This window comes from Phoxinus phoxinus (assembly GCF_949152265.1).
Source record: "Phoxinus phoxinus genome assembly, chromosome: 12".
NCBI lineage: Eukaryota > Metazoa > Chordata > Actinopteri > Cypriniformes > Leuciscidae > Phoxinus > Phoxinus phoxinus.
Genome location: NC_136887.1, coordinates 33,910,012 through 33,933,089, shown reverse-complemented (window position 1 = coordinate 33,933,089; position 23,078 = coordinate 33,910,012). Strand labels below are relative to the sequence as shown.

Genomic DNA, 23,078 nt, shown 5'->3' with positions numbered 1-23,078 from the left:
GTATATATAGGCTATATATTTGTCTTACATCCTTTATTTTAATATGCTGTTATCCATAGTTATTGTACTCTCTTTAAGAATTTTGATTGCAATTGTATTATCTGGTTTGTTCCAATAATATTCAATAAAAAAAATTATAAATGAAAAAGGCAGGTGCGTATGTAAATATTGAACCTATATAATTTTATAAAATGTAAGTATTTTTTATTTAAATTCAATAATAATATAGTGGAAATGTGTGTGTATATATATATATATATAGAAACTATATATAGAATAATAACATTCTTGATCAATAATAACAAATTAAAACCAATAAATCAATTAAAATTAAATAAAATACAATTAACTTGGATGTTTAAGTAATTTCAACTTGAATTACGGCTACATTAAACTAACTTTTAAAAAAAGAGTTGAATCTTGTATAACATAAAAAAGTTGAAAATTGTAAAAACATGTCATAACTTATTGATCATATATTTTTTTTAGAGTAAGAATAAATCAATAATAGGCCTACTCTATAAATATATTTTCTACATGAGTTTTGATTGCAGTTCAAACTAAAAGTGCAAACTGTTTTAGTTACATTAGATGATATCAAAATAACCCATATTAACAAAAAAATAAACACCAACAGCTTTAACCAACAGTTCATTAACCATAAATCATATTTAATTTCAATCATGTACATATCTTGCATCCAAAATTTACATTAATATTAAGATAATGTATTTAAGTACAAGAATCTTTGTTTATCAGAGTCATTTAAAAGAGTGGACTTTTGTTTGTTTGCACACACACACGCGCGCGCACACACACACACACACACACACACACCGTTTATTTGGCTTATCTACAGGTAATTTCACACAAAAGATAAAGCGTGATTAAAATAAACAATAAAAACCACCTGTGCATAATAAACACACAATTACAGTGAACATCAACCATCAATGAAATACAAGGACACATGTGTAAAGCTCCTAACAATATGAGATAGTCACTCTTATATTATAATATAATTCATATAATACACCTGAAAACAATATAATATCATCTGCCATTAAAGCCTTCAAATAAATAAGCACGTATGCAACAAAACTGGATGTGGTTTGTGCTGTCTTAAAAATAAAGTCATCATATAGACAGAATATGGCTTATATAGATACTCATATTAATCACCGCTGATTGATACTTGGCTGTGTTTAAACTTAAGGCACGTTCAGGCCAAGAACGATGATTATAACGATAACTTTAACCATATTTCCATAATGTCCGTTTATTCTAAGCGCACTGTCGCTTTAAATGCTTCCCGCGTTAACGCAAGATTGATTCTGATTGGTTGTCATTTTTATCGGTCATCAGGCAGTAAAAAAAAAACCGTTCGGAAAGTGATTCCAATGATATTGTTTTTGTCATTATCGTAATAGTTGTGGACACTGCAATTCTTTTATTTCGAATTTTATAACTATATCTTCATAGTTATCGTTATATTAATCGTCCGTGGCGTGAGTGGGCCTTATTCATGAAACACAAGCAAAACTAATTTGAGTAAATCATTCATAAAACACATTATGAACTATATGTACAACTACAAGGCACTATTCTTTGTAAAGCTGCTTTGGTACAATATATGTAGTATTATAAAAAAGTCCTACATATAAATATGTAGAAAAATAAACTCAACACATTTGCTTTGCTAGTGTTTCTTGAATAAAGGCCCGAGTACAGTATTATGTTCTAAAATAAAAATAAAACTCTTCCCTTTTTTATTTTAATTTACCTCATGTCCTGAACAAGACTTCATAACATTAAAACTCCTGGAAGACAAAATCTTGAAATATTTCCCACTTTCCACCAAGTGTTTTGCACTTCATGTCGATTCTGAGGTAACGTTACAGTGCTATATTATTAGCTTTGTTTGTTAGCATGTCTCCCCTCTCATCAATAACACTCAAATGCAGCTGAAGTCCATTAATAAGGCACATTTTTTTCCCTGAGACTATACAAATATTTCTTAAACACACATATACACAATGTGAGATCATTACAAGAAGCTGAATTTAAAAATATGAGGCCACAAACATTTCAAAATGAAGGTTAGCTGTGTTAATGTTTGGCGTTTCTACACATTATATCATCAGAAGAAAATTGCACTCAAATTAAAGAGGAATATTTTTGTCTTCAATAACAGAATTAGGTGTTTGCTTAGGTTTATCCTCTTTCTTTTCTCTTAAAATAGTCAGATGGTGTGAAAATATGGGATGTTTGCCTGAGTCGAAGCCTTTGAGTTACAGAACAGATCTAGGGTATTTAATCTTATTTTGAAGGACATATATATATATATATAAATATATGTGTGTGTGTGGTTTTTATGTCTGTTGACAACAGGCTCATTAAGTCTCTGATCGCTCTATTCAGTCATGAAACCCAGACCAGCTCATCCTCTGCTTTACATTTTGATGTTGGAGTAAAGCTGGTCGATCTGTGTCCTGAAGTGGTCCCTGAGATCGGCACGTTTGGCTTTAAGGGTGGGCGTCAGGAGGCCGTTTTGGATGGAGAACATCTCAGTGTGTAGAACAATGTCCTTCACCTGAACGTGAAGACGATGGAAAACGTTCATCATTTAATAAAACATTCATATATACACTTGCGGTCCAATTTTTTAAGTAATTACGATTTTTTTAAAAGTCTCTTCTGCTCACAGAGGCATTTATTTGATGAAAAATACAGTAAAAACAGTGTGTAAAATCAATTTAAAACTGTAAATCTAAGTGAATATATAGTAAAATATCATTTATTTTCTGCGTCACATGATCCTTCAGAAATCTGCGGCTCAAGAAACATTTCTGATTATTATTATCAATGTTAAAAACAGTTGTGCAGATTTATATGTTTGTGGAAACTATGAAACATTACCATTTCAAATGTATTAAGATATTTAAAAACAAAAATAGAAATTAATATTTTTATTCAACAAGAATGCATTAACTGTAATGCATTAAAATAGGCATTCCTAGGTCTGTTTGGACCCTGTGCACTGTAAGCTTATAAAACATAATCATAACTTAATATTTTTCAACTAAAACCATATTGTGTGTGATCAATAACTTCTCATTAATGAGAAAATGCACATTCAAGTTTTGAACGCTAACATGTTTTTACCATGCTACTAATTTGTTATCCCCTTTTTATTAATAAAAAAAAAATGAATGTTACAAGAACTACAGCAAAAACCAGTGCAATGCACAAAAATATGTATTTCCGAAGGATCATGTGACACTGAAGACTGGAGTAATGATGCTGAAAATTCAGCTTTGATCACAGGAATAAATTACACTTTACTATATATTCACATAGAAAACATCTAGTTAGATTTGTAATAATATTTCACTGTTTTGACTGTATTTTTGATCAGATAAATGCAGTCCTGGTGAGCAGAAGACACTCTTCCAAAAACATTAGCAAATCATAACTTTATACATTTCATTATAAAGACGAAACTCACCTGTTCAAAAGACTTCAGGCCACTTTCTTTACCCAGTTTGACAATGTCCTCCAGAATAGCTTTCTTTACCTCCTGAAAACATCAATTATTCATCATTTATTTATTAACGGCTTATGGAGAAATTAGATCACTTCAATTTAATTCAATACACAAATATTACATGTGAAACTGGAAAAATTAGAATATGGTGCAAAAGTTCATTTATTTCAGTAATTCAAGTTAAAATGTGAAACTAATATATTATATAGACTCATTACATGCAAAGTAAGATATTTCAAGCCTTTATTTGTTATAATTTTGATAATTATGGCTTACAGCTTATGAAAAGCCCGAATATTGTGAAAAGGTTTTCATAAGCTGTAAGCCATAATTATCAAAATTATAACAAATAAAGGCTTGAAATATCTTACTTTGCATGTAATGAGTCTATGTAATATATTAGTTTCAACTTTTAAGTTGAATTGCTGAAATAAATGAACTTTTGCATGATATTCAAATTTTTAACAACGCATAAATATTCCTGAAAAGTGTGAGATGTGTCCGTTTACTACCTTATTTCTGCACAGTTCCTCATATGAGCCCTCGATGCCTCTCTTCTTGGCCCAGCCGGGCAGATAGTCTGGATCAGGAACAATGATGGCAACCAGACAAGCCTGGAGAGAAAGATCAAATAAATATGTGACCCTGGATCACAAACCCAGTCTGGAGCCGCACGGGTATATCTGTGGCAATAGCAACTATACATTGTATGGGTCAAAATTATAAAAAAATTCTGATATGATTTTTCAAAAATCATGAGGATATTAAGATCATGTTCCATGAAGATATTTAGTAAATTTCCTACCGTAAATATATAAAACATGTATTTTTGTGAGTGAATGCAGCACAATCGTGAACATAAATGCACAACTTTAAAGGAGATTTTCTCAATGTTTAGATTTTTTTGCTCCTCAGATTCCAGATTTTCAATAGTTGTGTCTCGACCAAATATTGTCCTATCCTAACACACCACACATCAATGGAAAGATGATTTATTCAGCTTTCAGATGATGTATAAATCTCAATTACAAAAAAATTGACCCATGTGACCCTGGTTTTTATGGTCCAGGGCAAAGTCCTTTTAGGCAAGTCGTACCCATAGACAGTATATAGGATGGACACAACGACCCCATAGATTTTAACGGAGAAAAGTGAAGCCCATTTGAAGCACTCACTTCCTGATCGCCAGGTGTACTGCGCAGACTCAAACTGAGCTTGGTGACGTGAGCCTGTCTGACAGCTGTCAGTCTTCTAGTAGATGTGCCGTGAGAAATCTGAATCATTCCCTTCCGGATCTCGCAGAGACGGAGAGCGTGAGCATTAGCTGTCCATGAGCTAGCAGCGGGAGCAACATTATCACTCTCTGTGGGCTTCTCCCTTGACTTTATCGGACTTTATGCCTCCACGTTCCCCCGATCGCCTGTGAGCTTCTCCGTCGGTCTATACGGTAATTTCTCTACAGTGCGACAGAGTCGCGTGGTTATGACGCAATCGTTAGCCTATTTTTACAAAAACGGCTTCTACGGGGCCATAACGTAAGATACAAGGTAATGGAGCCTTTTATACATTGTCGAGTTGCTTTAGAAATAAATAATGGACAAATGGAGTCTTTGGACGCCTCAGATGTAAAGTTATTCGCTGTCAAAGTGAAGCCAAAATGAATGGGAGTCAATGGAGTGCTAACAGCAGGTGATGCTCTGCTACAATGGCGGCGCCCGGGGAGGCTTCAGTTTCCGGCGGATGGATTACCCGCTTGGTCGTGCCACTCGGCCGCCATCTTGGCAACGCCTCCGGGCAGCTATTTCGGACTAACAAGACCAGGCTCCTATCTAAATGAATGGGCAGAGAGTCAGAACTGCACTTCCACTGGTCACCGGGACATAACAACGGCATGTATAGAAACAGCAGTAAAATATGATAAAAATCGCTGACGACTTTGCCCCAAAATAATGTTTAAAACGCCTTTTTCCCCACAGGTTATACTTTTACTACACATGCGTCAGTGGAACCAGACGATAGGCTTAAATGTTTTCCAGCGTGACTGTTAAAAGCAGATGATTGGCTTTCCAGCGGGATGGGCGGGACATGTGCATACAACCGCCATCTTGGCCGTTACGGGTTTTCCTTATATAGTTGTATTGAGGATTGAGGAAGTGGCATGTCTCTTATATAAATTGTCTCTGTCCAGGGTCACAAATAAACAATAAACAAGCCATTGTCCTGTACAGCCTCCACCGGAGCGCTAGGGTCTCACCTGCAGACTGTCTCCGTGGACGAAGGCCTGTGACACAGCTTCACTCCTGATGTAGATATTCTCGATCTTCTCTGGAGCGATGTATTCTCCCTGAGCCAGCTTAAAAATGTGCTTCTTACGGTCCACGAGCTTTAGAGTGCCATTCTGCAATCAAAATATTGTGTATGAGCACTTTCTGTCTTCATACAATATAAACATGGCATAGCAAAGTAATATTTGACTCTTTTTGATCAGATAAATGCAGCCTTGGTGAGCAGAAGAGACTCTTTCAAAAAATAAAAAAAATTCACTTTTGCACGGTAGTGTATATTCTACATGCAAGTCATTTAATCAGCTGCATCATGCTTTATTATTATTAATATTATTATCCATATGCACCAAAATAGTGGATGTTCAATTTTTTAATTTCCCTCATTAGAATAAAATGTGTCTTACGGGAAGCCACCTGCCGATGTCTCCGGTGTGAACCCAACCTCCTTCATCAAGAGCTTCCTTCGTCTTCTCAGGGTCTTTCAGATATCCCAGAAACACATTAGAACCCCTCACACACACCTGCCAGAAAACAACAAAACAACCTGTCAAATGTGTGAAATAACACACTCACTCACACTCTCACTCACTCACTCACTCACTCACTCACTCACTCACACACTCACACACTCACACACTCACTCACACACACACACACACTCACACACTCACACACTCACTCACACACACACACTCACACACTCACTCACTCACACACTCACACACTCACTCACACACTCACTCACTCACTCACACACTCACTCACTCACACACTCACACTCTCACTCACTCACTCACTCACTCACTCACTCACTCAAGTCAAGTCAAGTCAAGTCATCTTTATTTATATAGCGCTTTTTACAATACAGATTGTATCAAAGCAGCTTCACATTGATAACATGAAAATAATACAAAAAACAATTTCATCATCGTCCACCTTTAAGGCAGATCTATAATATTGTTGAATATTAAATGTCCCCAACTAAGCAAGCCAGAAGGTAAGGCAACAGCGGCAAGGAACCAAAACTCCATCAGGTGACAGAAGGGAGAAAAAAACCTTGGGAGAACCCAGGCTCAGTCGGGGGCCAGTTCTCCTCTGGCCAATGAGTGAACAGTGTATGAAGTTCCGAATGAATCAGAGTATTTGTCCAGTTCCGGTTGGTTGAAGTCGGAGTGGAGGGGGAGGGACTGGTTGACACTTCAGGTCAGCGGCGTCGTCGTGTCCTGGCGCTGGTCCTTCATCAGATCTGGATACGGCCTGGTTCCGGTGGACAGCAGTAAACCTCGGGATAGACAGAGAGACTAATATTAGCGTAGACGCCATCCTTCTTATGATGTACCAAGTACATCAGGATTACGGGAAGTGTTCCCGGTCCCGGCTGTTCTAAACTATGCAGCCTAATTATATAAGTCTATAATGTGTTATGTGTATGCTAGACTGAAGAGATGTGTTTTTAGTCTAGATTTGAACTGACAGAGTGTGTCTGCTTCCCGGACAATGGTAGGAAGACTGTTCCAAAGTTTTGGTGCTAAGTAGGAAAAGGATCTACCGCCAGCAGTCGATTTTGATATTCTAGGTATTATTAACTGGCCGGAATTTTGAGATCGCAGTAGACGTGAAGGACTATAATGCGTTAAGAGCTCGCTCAAGTACTGCGGAGCTAAACCATTTAGTGCTTTGTAAGTGATCAGCAATATTTTAAAATTTATACGATGTTTAATAGGCAGCCAATGCAGTGTTGACAGAACAGGGCTAATATGGTCATACTTCCTGGTTCTGGTAAGAACTCGAGCTGCTGCGTTTTGAACCAGCTGTAGTTTGTTTATTAAGCGTGCAGGGCAACCACCCAGTAGAGCATTACAATAATCTAGCCTTGAGGTCATAAACGCATGAACTAATTGTTCTGCATTATTCATTGAGAGCATATGACGTAATTTAGATATATTTTTAAGATGGAAGAAAGCGGTTTTACAGATACTAGACACATGACTTTCAAATGAAAGATTGGTATCAAAGAGCACACCCAGGTTCCTAACCGACGACGAAGACTTAACAGAGCAGCCATCAAGTGTTAGACAGTACTCTAGGTTATTACGTGTGGAAGTTTTTTGTCCAATAATTAGAATCTCTGTTTTTTCTGAATTTAGTAGTAGGAAATTACTAGTCATCCAATTTTTTATATCAGCTATGCATTCCGTTAATTTTGTGAATTGGTAGGTTTCGTTAGGTTTTGAAGAAATATACAGCTGAGTATCGTCAGCATAACAATGAAAGCTAATTCCATGTTTCCTAATGATATCTCCTAATGGTAGCATATACAGAGTGAACAGCAGCGGTCCTAGTACTGAGCCTTGTGGTACGCCATACTGAACTTGTGATTGATAAGACATCTCTTCATTTACTGCTACAAACTGATAACGGTCAGATAAGTATGATTTAAACCATGCAAGTGCAATTCCACTAATGCCAACATAATGTTCGAGCCTATTTAAAAGGATGTTGTGGTCAATGGTGTCAAATGCAGCACTAAGATCCAGTAATACTAATAGAGAGATACAACCACGATCGGATGATAAGAGCAAATCATTTGTGACTCTAACGAGAGCTGTCTCGGTACTATGGTGCGGTCTAAATCCGGACTGAAAATCCTCGCAGATATCATTTCTTTCAAGAAAAGAACACAGTTGTGAGGATACTGCTTTTTCTAATATCTTTGACAGAAATGGCAGATTAGAGATCGGCCTGTAATTGACTAGTTTTGTAGGATCAAGTTGCTGTTTTTTAACAAGCGGTTTAATCATAGCTAGCTTAAAGGTTTTTGGTACGTATCCTAGAGACAAAGATGAATTAATGATATTAAGAAGAGGATCTATGACATCTGGAAGCATCTCTTTCAGCAGCTTAGTCGGTATAGGGTCTAACATACACGTTGTCGATTTAGATGATTTGACGAGTTTGCAAAATTCTTCCTCTCCTATAGCAATGAATGAATCAAATTTTCCCTCAGGAAGACTACAATGCACTTCCTGATGCGATACTGTATTAGACGGTTGCATAGTTATAATTTTGTCCCTGATATTATCGATCTTATAAGTGAAGAAGTTCATAAAGTCATTACTGCTGTGTTGCTTGGAAACTTCTGGGCCTGAAGCTTTCTTTTTCGTTAGTTTAGCCACTGTTTCAAATAAATACCTAGGATTATGTTTATTTTCTTCTAATAGGGTTGAAAAATAAGCAGATCTAGCAGCTTTTAAAGCCTCTCTGTAAGCAATCAAGCTCTCCTTCCATGAAATGCGAAACACCTCTAGTTTTGTTTTCTTCCAGTTGCGCTCCATTTTTCTGGCTGCTCTCTTAAGGGCCTGAGTGTGCTCGTTGTGCCACGGCGTTGGACTATGTTCTTTAATCTTCTTTAAGCGCAGCGGAGCAACTGTGTCTAAAGTGCTGGAAAAGAGAGAGTTAAAAGTTTCTGTTGCAATATCAAGTTCTTCTAAGCTATCCGGGATGCTGAGATGATGAAACTGATTAGGAAGATTATTGATAAAGCAATCTTTAGTGGCAGAAGTGATCGGTCTAACATATTTATAACACGGAGACGGCTTTGCAGCCTTGGCTAAATGTAGTTTACACGAGACTAGATAGTGATCTGAGATGTCATCGCTCTGCTGCAGTATTTCAACGGCATCAACATCTATTCCATGTGATAGTATTAGATCTAGAGTATGATTACGACAATGAGTCGGTCCTGACACGTGTTGTCTAACTCCAACTGAGTTTATAATGTCTTTAAATGCCAATCCCAATGCATCTTTTTCATTATCAATGTGTATATTAAAATCACCAACAATTAGTACTTTATCTGCAGCCAATACTAATTCTGATAGAAAGTCCGCAAATTCTTTGATAAAGTCTGTATGGTGCCCTGGTGGCCTGTATACAGTAGCCAGCAGAATTTTCAAACGTGATTTATCGTTTACACTATATATTTTTACATTAAGCACCAACACTTCAAAAGAATTATATTTACAACTAGATTTCTTAGTGGTTTTGAAAATATTACTATAAATTACAGCAACACCTCCTCCTTTGCGTGTCAGACGAGGTTCATGTTTATAACCGTAATCTTGTGGGGTTGACTCATTTAAAGCAATGTAATCGTTTGGTTTTAGCCAGGTTTCTGTCAAACACAGCACATCTAGGTTATAATCTGAAATCATATCATTAACTATTAGCGCTTTTGAGGTAAGAGATCGAATATTCAGCAACCCAAGCTTTATCATTTGCTCATCCGTATTATATCTGTTTTTTATTTGTTGAACATCAATTAAATTTTTAACCTTAGATGGGTTTGAAAGTTTTTTGGATTTCCAAGTTCGGGGAACAGACACAGTCTCTATATGATGATATCTAGGTGAAAGAGGCTCTATGTGATGGGATTTATCTGACCTTGGTGACGTGAGGCCGCTAGCAGACGGTCGGGTAAGCCAGTCTGTCTGCTTCCTGACCTGAGGCCCAGATTGTCATGTTTTAGCTCTAAGACTATGAGCCAAATTACTAGAGAGAAGAGCAGCACCATCCCAAGAGGGATGAATACCATCTCTTTTCAACAGGTCAGGTTTGCCCCAAAAGCTTTTCCAATTGTCTATGAATTCTATATTATTCTGCGGACACCACCCAGACAGCCAGCCATTGAGTGAACACAATCTACTAACTATCTCATCACTCCGCCGAACAGGAAGGGGGCCAGAGCAAATTACAGTGCTTGACATCGTACTTGCAAGTTCACACACCTCTTTAATATTAATTTTGGTGATCTCCGACTGGCGGAGTCGAACATCATTAGTGCCGACGTGAATAATAATCTTAGAGAATTTACGTTTAGCATTAGCCAGCACTTTCAAATTTGCTTTGATGTCAGGCGCTCTGGCTCCCGGCAAACATGTGACTATGGTGGCTGGTGTCTCTATTTTCACGTTCCGTGTAATAGAATCGCCAATAACTAGGGCACAATCAGAATAATTCTCAGTGGGTGTTTCACTGAGCGGGGCAAATCGATTTGTTATCGGAACGGAAAAGTGGTTTTTTGATCCGCGACTAGAGCGATCTCTCACTGTCACCCATCTGCCCTGCTGCACGGGCTCTACTTCAGCCGGAACCGACTCATGTAAAGAGTTCACTAGGCTAGGCGCATCCAAAATAGTATCTAAAGCTCTAGCACTCTTCTTACTATTCTCGATTAAAGTTTGGATGCGTGTCTCTAGTTCTGAAATCTTCTCCGTCAGCCTGACTGTCTCCTTGCATTTATCACATATAAATCCTATATTGCCGACAGAGAAGGCTATGGTAAACATGTGACATGAAGTGCAGGTGACAATAACAGGAGAAGACATTACTCACCGTGTTTGATGACTGATTCTTACTCACATGGGCTTTTATGAACTCAAAGGCGCGGGCGCGCGAGAGAAAAATAAATAACTGAGCGCACGGGTGGTGCGTTAAAAGGCTAGCGAGTTAGCGTGTTGTGCTGACAATAACGGAAGCTAGCAGTGTCAGGTTAATCTGAGATGTTGGGTAAGCTGTATTTAGTAGTATAAACAACTAGAAATGATAATAAATGATGGTTCAAAACAGCAAGAAATACGAAGCTAATACGAGGCTTAGACGCAGCAAACAAACTCACAGCAGCAGTCACAGCGAGGCAGTGACTGCGAGGCACTCACTCACTCACTCACTCACACACTCACACACTCACACACACACTCACACACTCACTCACTCACACACTCACACACTCACTCACACACACACACTCACACACTCACTCACTCACACACTCACTCACACACTCACACACTCACTCACTCACTCACACACTCACACACTCACACACTCACACACTCACACACACACTCACACTCACTCACTCACTCACTCACTCACTCACTCACTCACACACACACTCACTTACTCACACACTCACTCACTCACTCACTCACTCACTCACACACTCACACACACACACACACTCACTCACTCACACACTCACTCACACACACACACTCACTCACTCACACACACACACTCATTCTCACTCACTCACACACACACACACACACACTCACTCACACACTCACTCACACACACACACACTCACTCACTCACACACTCACACACTCACTCACTCACACACACACTCACTCACTCACACACTCACTCACACACACACACTCACTCACACAGTCACTCACACACTCACTCACACAGTCACTCACACACTCACTCACACACTCACTCACACACTCACTCACACACTCACTCACACACTCACTCACACACTCACTCACTCACTCACACACTCACTCACACACTCACTCACTCACTCACACACTCACTCACTCACACACTCACACACACACTCACTCACTCACTCACTCACTCACTCACTCACTCACTCACACACACACTCACTCACACACTCACTCACTCACTCACACACTCACTCACACACTCACTCACTCACTCACTCACACACTCACTCACTCACTCACACACTCACTCACTCACACACTCACACACACACTCACTCACTCACTCACTCACTCACTCACTCACTCACTCACTCACTCACTCACACACTCACTCACACACTCACTCACACACTCACTCACACACTCACTCACACACTCACTCACACACTCACTCACTCACTCACACACTCACTCACACACTCACTCACACACTCACTCACTCACTCACACACTCACTCACACACTCACTCACACACTCACTCACTCACTCACACACTCACTCACTCACACACACACACTCATTCTCACTCACTCACACACACACACACACACACCTCTCCCTCGCCATTAGCGGCATAATAGTTCATCTCTGCCACGTCCACCAGCTTGATGTCATTACAGGGCAGAGGAGCTCCAACATGACCTGCAAAACACCACAAAACAGTCAACATACACAGGCGTGTGTGTGTGTGTGTGTGTGTGCATGCGCTTGATGCGTGTGTGTGTGTGTATGCGTGTCTGTGTGTGTGTGTATGCGCGTGTGTGTGTTAGAATATGTGTGTGTGAGTGAGTAATTGAGTGTGTGTGTACCTGCAATCCAGTCTCCTGGTAGTGTAACGGTGCTGCCGGCGGTGCATTCAGTCTGCCCGTAGCCTTCATAAAACTGCGAGACGACAACATTTACCTCACAGCACTGGTAAAACGCATCTAAATGTGTGTGTGTGTGTGTGTTAAGAGTTAAACTGCACCTGGCAGCCCAACGCCGCTCGCAGGAACGTGAGAACCGGCGCCGACACCGGCGCGGCTCCAGTCACCATCATCCGCACGCGACCCCCAACACTGGCCTACAGGGGGCGGTACACACACATCACACACTCACTGTACACAACACTTCACTTCATCCTATCTGGGAAATATCAGATACATAAAGCAAAATGTATGTACCAAATGGAAGACTATACGTGACCCTGGATCACAAACCCAGTCTGGAGCCGCACGGGTATATCTGTGGCAATAGCAACTATACATTGTATGGGTCAAAATTATGCATTTTTCTTTTATGCCAAAAATCATGAGGATATTAAGATCATGTTCCATGAAGATATTTAGTAAATGTCCTACCGTAAATATATAAAACATGTATTTTTGTGAGTGAATGCAGCACAATCGTGAACATAAATGCACAACTTTAAAGGAGATTTTCTCAATGTTTACATTTTTTTGCTCCTCAGATTCCAGATTTTCAATAGTTGTCTCGACCAAATATTGTCCTATCCTAACAAACCACACATCAATGGAAAGATGATTTATTCAGCTTTCAGATGATATATACATCTCAATTTCAAAAAATTGACCCATGTGACTGTTTTTGTGGTCCAGAGTCACATTTTTCTTCAATACAGAACAATCGTAACGCTACGACATCTCAGCTGTTGAAACAAATACTTGATCTATTAGATGTATGATTGATTTTTTTAATCATTTGATCAAGTGTTTTGTTTGACTCCTATTGTTATTGTAATAATAAATAAATAAAACAGCACATTTCAGCACAGAAGACAGAAGGCATGTCAATAATACCTGGACTTTCTTGAAGATGATCTTGTCCCACACACTGTCTCTCCTCATGATTCCTCTCAGCATCTCGGCCTCTTTCCTCCTGAAGGCGAACTCCAGCACGCGTCTCTTCAGGGAGCTGTTGGCCTGTCCGTAGATCTGCGTACACCAGAGGGTTAAAGGTGAACACTTTTTACAAGTTATAATCTCGTAATTACGGTAATCGTGAACGCGTCTTGTGTGCGCACAGTGCCATCCAACCTCTATTCATGGATATGATACTTCAGCATTAAGTATTAAATACATATTTTCTTGCATCACACTGGTTTTCACTGTAGTTCTTCTAACATTTTCTATTTCAAAGAATTTCTCTATTTTTATAATAAATAAAAAGGGGGTAAATGAAGTCATAGCATGGTAAAAACATAATATTCAAAACTTTTTTGTGCATTTTGTGTATTCACTCATTAATGAGAAGTTACTGAGTTCCTGTGAATGGGTACGACATATTTATAGCTCAGGACAAAATTACTATTTTAATTTGTTATTTTAATTACAAAAAGTCAACAAAATCAAGAATACAGAAATATTACTATTGTAATAATGTTATTGCACTGTAAAATGAAAATGCATAATAATAATAAATCATTATAATATTAATTTTATATCATATTAATAAATCAACATTATTATTATTATAAATTAAATCAATAAAGAAATATTAATATATCAATAAAGAAATCTATCATTAATAATAAATAAAATCATAATAAATAAATATTTTATAGTAATAATTATATAATTGATTATTATTTTAATTATATAAAAAATATATATAATACAATATCAAATAATTATAATACATAATTATTTTGATTATTTAAAATAATATTTTTATTTTAGTATTATTATTTATTTTATTATAAAATTAAACAAATCAATAAAGAAATATATTACTATTGTAATAATACTATTGTAAAATAAAATAAATATTTGATCATAAAAATCTATATTTTAAAGTTATTTTAATTATAATAATATTAAATATTAATAATCCTAATCTTTGTTATTAGTTTAATTAGGGCTGCACGATATTAAAGAAAAATGCAATAACTGATTGAATAATGAGATATGCGATATGCCAAGTGAGAAAAATACATTTTAATCATATTTATGCATTTTAAATGCATTTGAAAAACCAGCAGTGAGTCATGCTTTTGTCAAGAAAATATGAAAATCAGTATAAATATGCAAAATGACAGTCTCTGATGTGTGTGCTCACCCTGTCAAACATGCGGTTGAGCAGTCGAGGAACCACAGGGAACACGGTGGGCTTCAAGGTCGTGAGGTCGTCCATCAAAAAGCGGATGTCCCCCTGGAAGTAGCCGATGCGTGCGCCGTGCACCAGAATCACTCCCTGAGGAACAGCATCGTGTCACAAGCAAAGCACCACAAATAATGCATTTATTGAACACAAAGCTTGAATAAAGAAACTTGCCTGTACGACTCTCTCGAACATGTGTGCCAGCGGCAGGTAGGAGATGTGCGCGTCCTGAGGGCTGATGGGACACGCATGCTGGAAGACAAACGTTTTATCCTGAATATATCTTGAAACGGTAACATATCACAGGTCCAGTCACTCTGGAGGATCACTTCTCGCAAGTAAATTATTACATTTAACTCTTTTCCCGCCATTGAGGTAATTTGACGGACTTTTCACAGTTATACGGTAGGGGGCGCTATTACACATCTTCTGAAAGAGTCGAGAATATACAGATCAAAACACAGGAGAAGAAGAAGAAGCAGAAACTAGCGATGGCATATGTAAGCAGATGCTTATGTAAAATAACGCGATCCTCAATATTAAAACAGCATATAAATCAATAAAAGTTATGAAAAGTAAGAAACGTATCCACATTCAAGTGATGATTAAACAAGAATGCATTTTTTTTTTTTTAAGTTTTGATATATTGCATGTTCAGATATTCATGCTACAAAATATTCTGGGGACCATTTATTTATTTTAAATAAATAAATGGCATGGCTTGCTCAGTTGGGGATATTCAATTGAATGAATCAATCAATATTACTATTGATTATCATTACCAAACATGGACGTTTTATTATTATTTTAATTTAATACTGTGTGAAGCTGCTTTGATACAATCTGTATTGTGAAAAGCGCTATACAAATATTCTTGACTTGACTTGACTATTTATTTATTTTAAACTTTTTTCAAAAACGCTGGCGGGGAAAGAGTTACCTATCAAATAACATTTTCCATTATAAAATTACAATTTTTTTTTTTTTTTAACAAATAATATGCAATGTAAACAGCATTTTTTATGAGAAGTGGGGATAAAATGCTCTAGAATCTAAACTATCATGAAAATAACATGCTCCTAACTTACTTGAGATACTATTATAGTTTTTATTAATATTTTGAATTAGTTTTTATTAGCATATTTTTTAAATACATTTTCAATTTAAAATTTAATTAAAGTTTTTTTTTTTTTTTTTTTTTTTTTTAAATACAGATTTAATTCATTTTTATTTCAGTTTTAGTTTGAGTTATTTCAGTATATCAACTTAAACAATGAAAATGAAAAAAAATAATATGTTTATGTGTGTTATTTCATTTCAGTTAACATTTATTTTATTTCAAGCAACACATTTTTTTAATGGTTTTAGTTTTAGTTTAGGAACTTCCTGATAACTTTTTGGATCAAAGTTCGTAGCCAAAAGGTGATAGCAATATTCCCAGTGCTTAAACCCTCACTTCCTCTTGTATACTGTGTGATTGCAGGCGTTCTGAGACGGTACCTGTGTGACCCGGAGGAAGGCAGCCGTGTTAGACACGATGTTCTTGTGTGTGAGCATCGCCCCTTTAGGGTTTCCTAAGAGAAACACAGAACACACCTGAGATGTTGTGTCCATCGAGGCATTCAAATCACATGTGCTTTTATTATGCGAGAAAAAAACCCAGTGTGGAATCAACAATTAAAGGGTTAGTTCACCCCAAAAATGTAAAAAAAATGACTTTCCTTCATCTTCAGAACACAAATGAAGATATTTGTGATTAAATCTGAGAGCTCACTATTGGCTGACGCTGGTCATGTGTGTGATGCTGGCCAATAGTGAGCCTCCGTTCTGATGTAAACCCAGAAGCGCTGCGCTGTTACACTACGTGAACTCACTCAGAGACACACACAGAAGAACACCAAGGGCTCTATCTTGCACCCAGCGCACTTGACTTTGTACTGGACGCATGTATCATTCCTATTTTGCACCCGCGAACAGCGGACTTTTCCCTCCACAAACGCACGTCGGTAAATTAGGGAATGAACTTGCGCTCGCGGGGGCGGTTCAGTGAAAAGAGGAGTGTGTTCCGGTGCAAACGTTCCCTGGTGCTATTCTGCAGTTTCAGAAAACAACTCCACCACTGACCAGGAAAAAAACAGTCTAAAGTCAGCGGCGCGTTGTGTGTTAGTCAGATGCTATTTTAAGCACGCTTGCTTGGCCATAATGTAGCGTGTGAACTAGTGTTGCTTTCGTCAACGAAAATTATGACTAAATATCGTCGTCAACAAACCTTTATCACGTGACGAAAACGAGACGAGACGAGACGTAAATGCTGGTCATGTGACGATGACTATAACTAAATGTATAATGCAATATTGTTGACGAATAAAAACGAGACTAAAAGTGGTTTACAAAATAAAAACTATGCTAAAATGTCTCCTCATTTTCATTGACCAAAACGAGACAAATGTTAGTCTCCTTGCACTGGGATTCGAGCAGCTGCAGCTAAGGTAATGGCAAAAAAAAACTTTTAGAACAGCGGCGAAAATGTAAAAGTAGGCTATATACACTTTAATATATCCTGTTATTGAAACGGGTGCTTTGCTGTGCAAAGAGACACTTCGAAACATTTCAACCGCTGGTAATAGGCTACTTTCACTTTTGCAGCAGAGACAATTATGTCCTATAACGTGTCGCAGCTCAGTTTACGATACATACTGTTGAATTTTATTAATAACAAAACATGAATGAATGAGAAAGAAAATAGCAGGATGTGCTTTTTATATTGAAAATAAATATTAAAAGCCCGATAAGTCGCGAAAGAGAACTGAATTCTACTGATAGGATAGGAAGCTGCGCGCGCTTCAAGCGCAACACGCACACGCATAGTAGCCTGTCTTCGGTTGCGCGCCTAAACGGCTAAATAAACACAGAAATATATTTAAAAAATGCCAAGTCGAGTATTAAATGGGTTAAATAGAACTGCATTGCATTACTAAAAAGAGACTAAAATACTATTTTCATTGACTAAAATTAGACTAAATGTCATTCGTTTTCGTCGACTAAAACTAGACTAGACTAAAAAGAGTATGAATGTGACTAAAACTAATAAAAACTAAAATGACAGCTTGACACAAAGACTAGACTAAAACTAAAATTAAAACCGGCCGCCAAAAACAACTATAGTGTGAACAACACACACACTTTGTTTCTCTAATATAAACAGATGCAGCCGTTTTCATTTTTGCAAATCATACATTATTACAAGGAAAAATATTAACACACGAGGGAAATCATTGTTGTGTCCGTGAAGATGTGAAAAAATAGGCATAAATCTAGTTTACACATTTACCCAAATTATCATACGCCTGTTTAACCGAAGATAATGTGTGGGTTTCTCCCATCATCCCCAATGTCACTTCTGTGTGTTTTACGGTCCTGACGAGAACGTCGGTCTCCTCGGCTGTGAACCGCTCCTGGCGTGCGCCGGCAAACCCGCCGTTATAATAGCAATCCGCCGTTATAATAGCAATCCGCCGTTATAATAGCAATCCGCCGTTATAATAGCAATCCGCCGTGGAACAAGCGCGCCGGCTCTTAAAGGGAATGTGAGAGGACGCTCTGATTGGTTTATTTCACGTTACGCCCAAACCACACCTATGAGTAATGAAGCGACTTCAGACCAACTCATTTTAGATTTCCGGGATCCGCCCACAGAGTTACTTGCGTTTCGCGTTTCGCGTACTTGCGTTTCAGATTGTTAATATAACGCCCCAAGAGTTGAATAAAGTCCTTATTTCTGTTTGTTTTTTGCGCTCAAAAAGTATTCTCGTCGCTTGATAAACTTAAGGTTGAGCCGCTGTAGTCACTCGGACTATTTTAACGATGTCTTTACTAACTTTCTGAGCCGGCGAGTTTCAATTACAATAGAAGCCTCTGGAGGAGTGAGACCGCTCTCAGATTTAATCACTAATATCTTCATTTGTGTTCAGAAGATGAAGGAAAGTCTTACGGGGAACAACATGAGGGAGAGGAATTACTGACAGAGTTTACAGTTTTGGGTGAACTAACCCTTTAATTATACAGTTTAGCTTCATTATAAAAAATTAACTACATAAAAAAAAAAAAAATGGAAAAAAAAAAAAAAAAATAAAAAAAATCGCACAACTGGCCAATCAGAATCAAGTATCAACCGCATGATGCAAACGTCATCATACCTGTGGTTCCACTTGTAAAACAGATAATGGCCAGATCATCAGGCTGAGGAGGCTGTAAACACAGTGCACACAGAGAGGAGGCAGTTAATATAGAGGACTATACGTGTAGGAAACATTACACTGGAAGAGAAACTCTGGTACTGACCGCAGGACGCTGTCGATGGGTCTTGCCGATATTCTGTAAGTGGAAGAGAAACTTGTTTAAATAAACGAAGGAGACGGAGGAAGTTCAGCGAAACAGGAAGAAGCTGCAGACGAGAATGAGGTTTGTGTTCGCGGTGAACTGAGGAAATACAAACTGACAACAATCAGACGCGAGCGACCACAGCGACATATAAAACTGAACTAGCACAGCAAAACTCAGACATTAACTGTGCAAAACAGGGCTTCCCAACTGCATGGGGTGTAAGTTGATATAAATAGCACATAATTAAATAATGAAGATATTAAATTAAAATAAATAAATAAATATTAAAACTAAAAACAATCAAAATAAAACACTTACTAAATATATATATATATATATATATACATACACACATACACAGCATGTGTTATATTGTACAAAATATTATATTGTATAATATATATATTGTTTTTATTATTTATATATATATATATATATATATATATATATATATGTACAACTGATAAAAATATATTTAAAAAAATATATATAAATGATAAAAACATGTATATATATATATATAAATAATAGTAATATAAAATATAATATATATATATATATAATTTTGTTATATTACTATTATATATATATATATATATATATATATATGTTTTTATATATATTTTTATCATTTATATATATATATTTTATATATATATATATATATATAATAAAAACAATATATATATTATATAATATAATATTTTGTACAATATAACACATACTGTGTATATATATATATATATATATATATATATGTGTGTAAAATGTTATATATATGTATATATTTATGGACTATTTACTCTATTAGACTAATATCAATGTCATGTTGTCTTGTGTTCAGATGCTGGTGTTTGGGAACACACTCGTGTGAGACGCTTCTGGAGGGAATTAAACCAAATCATTCTGATGACAGACTTCGGCTCAGGCGTTTCAGAAACACCAAACCAACATTTCAGATGCTGCGATGCGATTGGTCCGCTGGTTAGTCCAGTTATCCAATCAAAGCCTCTGCTGAGGCAAAGTCACCTGAGTGTGTTGTTGTGCATGAGTTTCCATCGTAGTTTATTCATGTCTTCTTATCGGATAAAAAAGAATCATGTGCCTAAACTGAGCACATTTTTTTTCGCTATATGTGACGCTGGATCACAAACCCAGTCTGGAGCCGCACGGGTATATCTGTGGCAATAGCAACTATACATTGTATGGGTCAAAATTATGCATTTTTCTTTTATGCCAAAAATCATGAGGATATTAAGATCATGTTCCATGAAGATATTTAGTAAATCTCCTACCGTAAATATATAAAACATGTATTTTTGTGAGTGAATGCAGCACAATCGTGAACATAAATGCACAACTTTAAAGGAGATTTTCTCAATGTTTACATTTTTTTGCTCCTCAGATTCCGGATTTTCAATAGTTGTGTCTCGACCAAATATTGTCCTATCCTAACAAACCACACATCAATGGAGAGATTATTTATTCAGCTTTTGGCTCATGTATACATCTCAATTTAAAAAAAATTGACCCATGTGACTGGTTTTGTGGTCCAGGGTCACAATTTATGTGCATATTGGCCTTTTTTGATGCAATATCCCAAAATATGAATAAAAATAGGTAATTGAAACCGATTGAAACACACCTGGTTCTTTTTTTAAATAAGTTATGTTGTTTCGAGGAATCTCTATAAATAGCCGTTTAAATGTCACTGTGTTCAGAGAGCAAACGATCAAGACAAACACCACCAGAAGCACACACACACACACACACACAGACACACACACACGCACAGACACACGCACAGACACAGACACACACAGACACACACACACACACACACCGATCACACAATCTGTGTGTTATTCACCTCTGCGTCTCTCAGACTGATGATGTCGATGCCACACTGCTGTCCTCGGCTCACCAGATCCGCATCGAAGTCTTGGATGAGGATCAGGGTTTTGAGCGAGTGCTGTTTTCCGGAAACACAGTCCAGCAGCAGCCTGGCCTTCTCGGGTACGTCACACACCACTGTCGAGATACAGGCTGCAAAGCACACACACACACACACACGCATACGCATGACGCATATCTGCACGCACACTGAATCAATGACTGATAAATAGACGAACCTCCATTTCAAGATCAAACTGCATGAGAGACTGACGTACTTTTGTCGAGGACGTAGCTGATGGCGTCTGTGCCCAAGGTGTCGTACAGAGGAACTGATATCAGAGAGTATGTGTAGCAGGCCAGCTCTGCAATCGTCCACTGGGGAAACATTTATGACATTACACACTAAATATTCACAATCTCGAGCAGCACAAACCATATGAAGAGCGTTGGAGGACAGAAAACACACACAGATGTTTTCAGTGCAATCTCTGCTCACACATGCAGAATACAGAAATAAGTTTTTAATATTGTCATTTCAATTTTAGAATTTTTTTTTTATCCTTTAGGTGAAGTGTGTAATTTTTGCACCATTAGCACCACCAAACAGAATAATGAATTAAGTGAAGAACAATTATATATATGAAGACTTCAGATGCAAAAGCCTATAAGTGCCATCTGAACATTTCTTCTAGAATGATCATTTTTATCAAGCTTGTATGTTTATGTTCAGTTATTTCACTTTAATGGCAATGAAAATTTCCTATTAATTATCATTAAAGTGAAATTACTGAACTTATATATACAATCATGATAAAAATGATCATTTTAGAAGAAAATTTCAGATGGCACTTAGAGGCTTTTGCATCTGAAGTCTTCATATATACACTATCGTATGTGTGTGTGTGTGTGTGTGTGTGTGTGTGTGTGTATTATATATGATTTAAAAAAAATAAGTTTAAATAATTCAATAAATAATAAAGTTTTTTTAACTTCCTTCTGTCATTGGTCAGACCAAGACTCAAAAACTGATGCTACTTGATAGAAAAAGTACTTTATATTTTAAAAAAAATGTACACACTCGACCTTTGAATAAGTTTTTATAATTGATAATTTACATCATTGATTTAAATCTGGTCAAAATCTTAAAAAATCTATCTTTTTTTTTTTCAACTCAACTTTTGTTCAGATAACATAATATTTTGAGTTTTGGTTGATTATACTAATCTCTTTCTACTGTTAATTAGTGTAATAAGCCCCATATCTCTGAGCTCTGACCTCTGGTCTGTTCTGAGAGAAGATGCCGATGTACGGGTCTCCGTTTTTCGAGTGTCCTTTGTGTAGAAATGCCGATCCCAAATCCTCGCCTCGCTCAATCACCTGAGGAAGAGGAAATGACAAATCACGTGACTAAAGAAAACGGTTAGTTAAATGCAGTTCACCGTACACAAAAAAATCTAAAGTTTATTCCCATTATTCCTCTGGCAAAGCAGCGCACGCTCTTCATTACGATCTCATGATCACAGCTGTGATTGTACAGGCGATCGCCTCTTCAGATAATGTTG

The 23,078-nt window shown here is 37.2% G+C and overlaps 2 protein-coding genes across 3 annotated transcripts in view; both read right to left on the bottom strand.

Moving 5' to 3' along the window:
* The window catches only part of arl9 (ADP-ribosylation factor-like 9), a 324,624-nt gene that overhangs the window by 57,271 nt on the left and 244,275 nt on the right, over window positions 1–23,078 (bottom strand). The gene's annotated exons all lie outside the window — the stretch shown is intronic.
* The window catches only part of acsl1b (acyl-CoA synthetase long chain family member 1b), a 40,250-nt gene continuing 17,718 nt past the window's right edge, over window positions 547–23,078 (bottom strand). For both annotated transcript variants that reach the window (XM_079629895.1, XM_079629896.1), the window contains exons 5-21: window positions 22,792–22,893; window positions 21,792–21,891; window positions 21,491–21,666; window positions 19,579–19,611; window positions 19,434–19,485; window positions 16,738–16,811; window positions 15,412–15,489; window positions 15,196–15,330; window positions 13,938–14,072; window positions 13,106–13,201; window positions 12,948–13,020; window positions 12,692–12,780; window positions 6,237–6,353; window positions 5,802–5,945; window positions 4,060–4,161; window positions 3,509–3,580; window positions 547–2,593 (exon numbers count right to left, since the gene is read on the bottom strand). In XM_079629895.1, coding sequence (XP_079486021.1) covers window positions 2,453–2,593; window positions 3,509–3,580; window positions 4,060–4,161; window positions 5,802–5,945; window positions 6,237–6,353; window positions 12,692–12,780; window positions 12,948–13,020; window positions 13,106–13,201; window positions 13,938–14,072; window positions 15,196–15,330; window positions 15,412–15,489; window positions 16,738–16,811; window positions 19,434–19,485; window positions 19,579–19,611; window positions 21,491–21,666; window positions 21,792–21,891; window positions 22,792–22,893 — 1,719 coding nt within the window. In that variant the 3' untranslated portion in view covers window positions 547–2,452. The remainder of the gene's footprint in view (window positions 2,594–3,508; window positions 3,581–4,059; window positions 4,162–5,801; window positions 5,946–6,236; window positions 6,354–12,691; window positions 12,781–12,947; window positions 13,021–13,105; window positions 13,202–13,937; window positions 14,073–15,195; window positions 15,331–15,411; window positions 15,490–16,737; window positions 16,812–19,433; window positions 19,486–19,578; window positions 19,612–21,490; window positions 21,667–21,791; window positions 21,892–22,791; window positions 22,894–23,078) is intronic.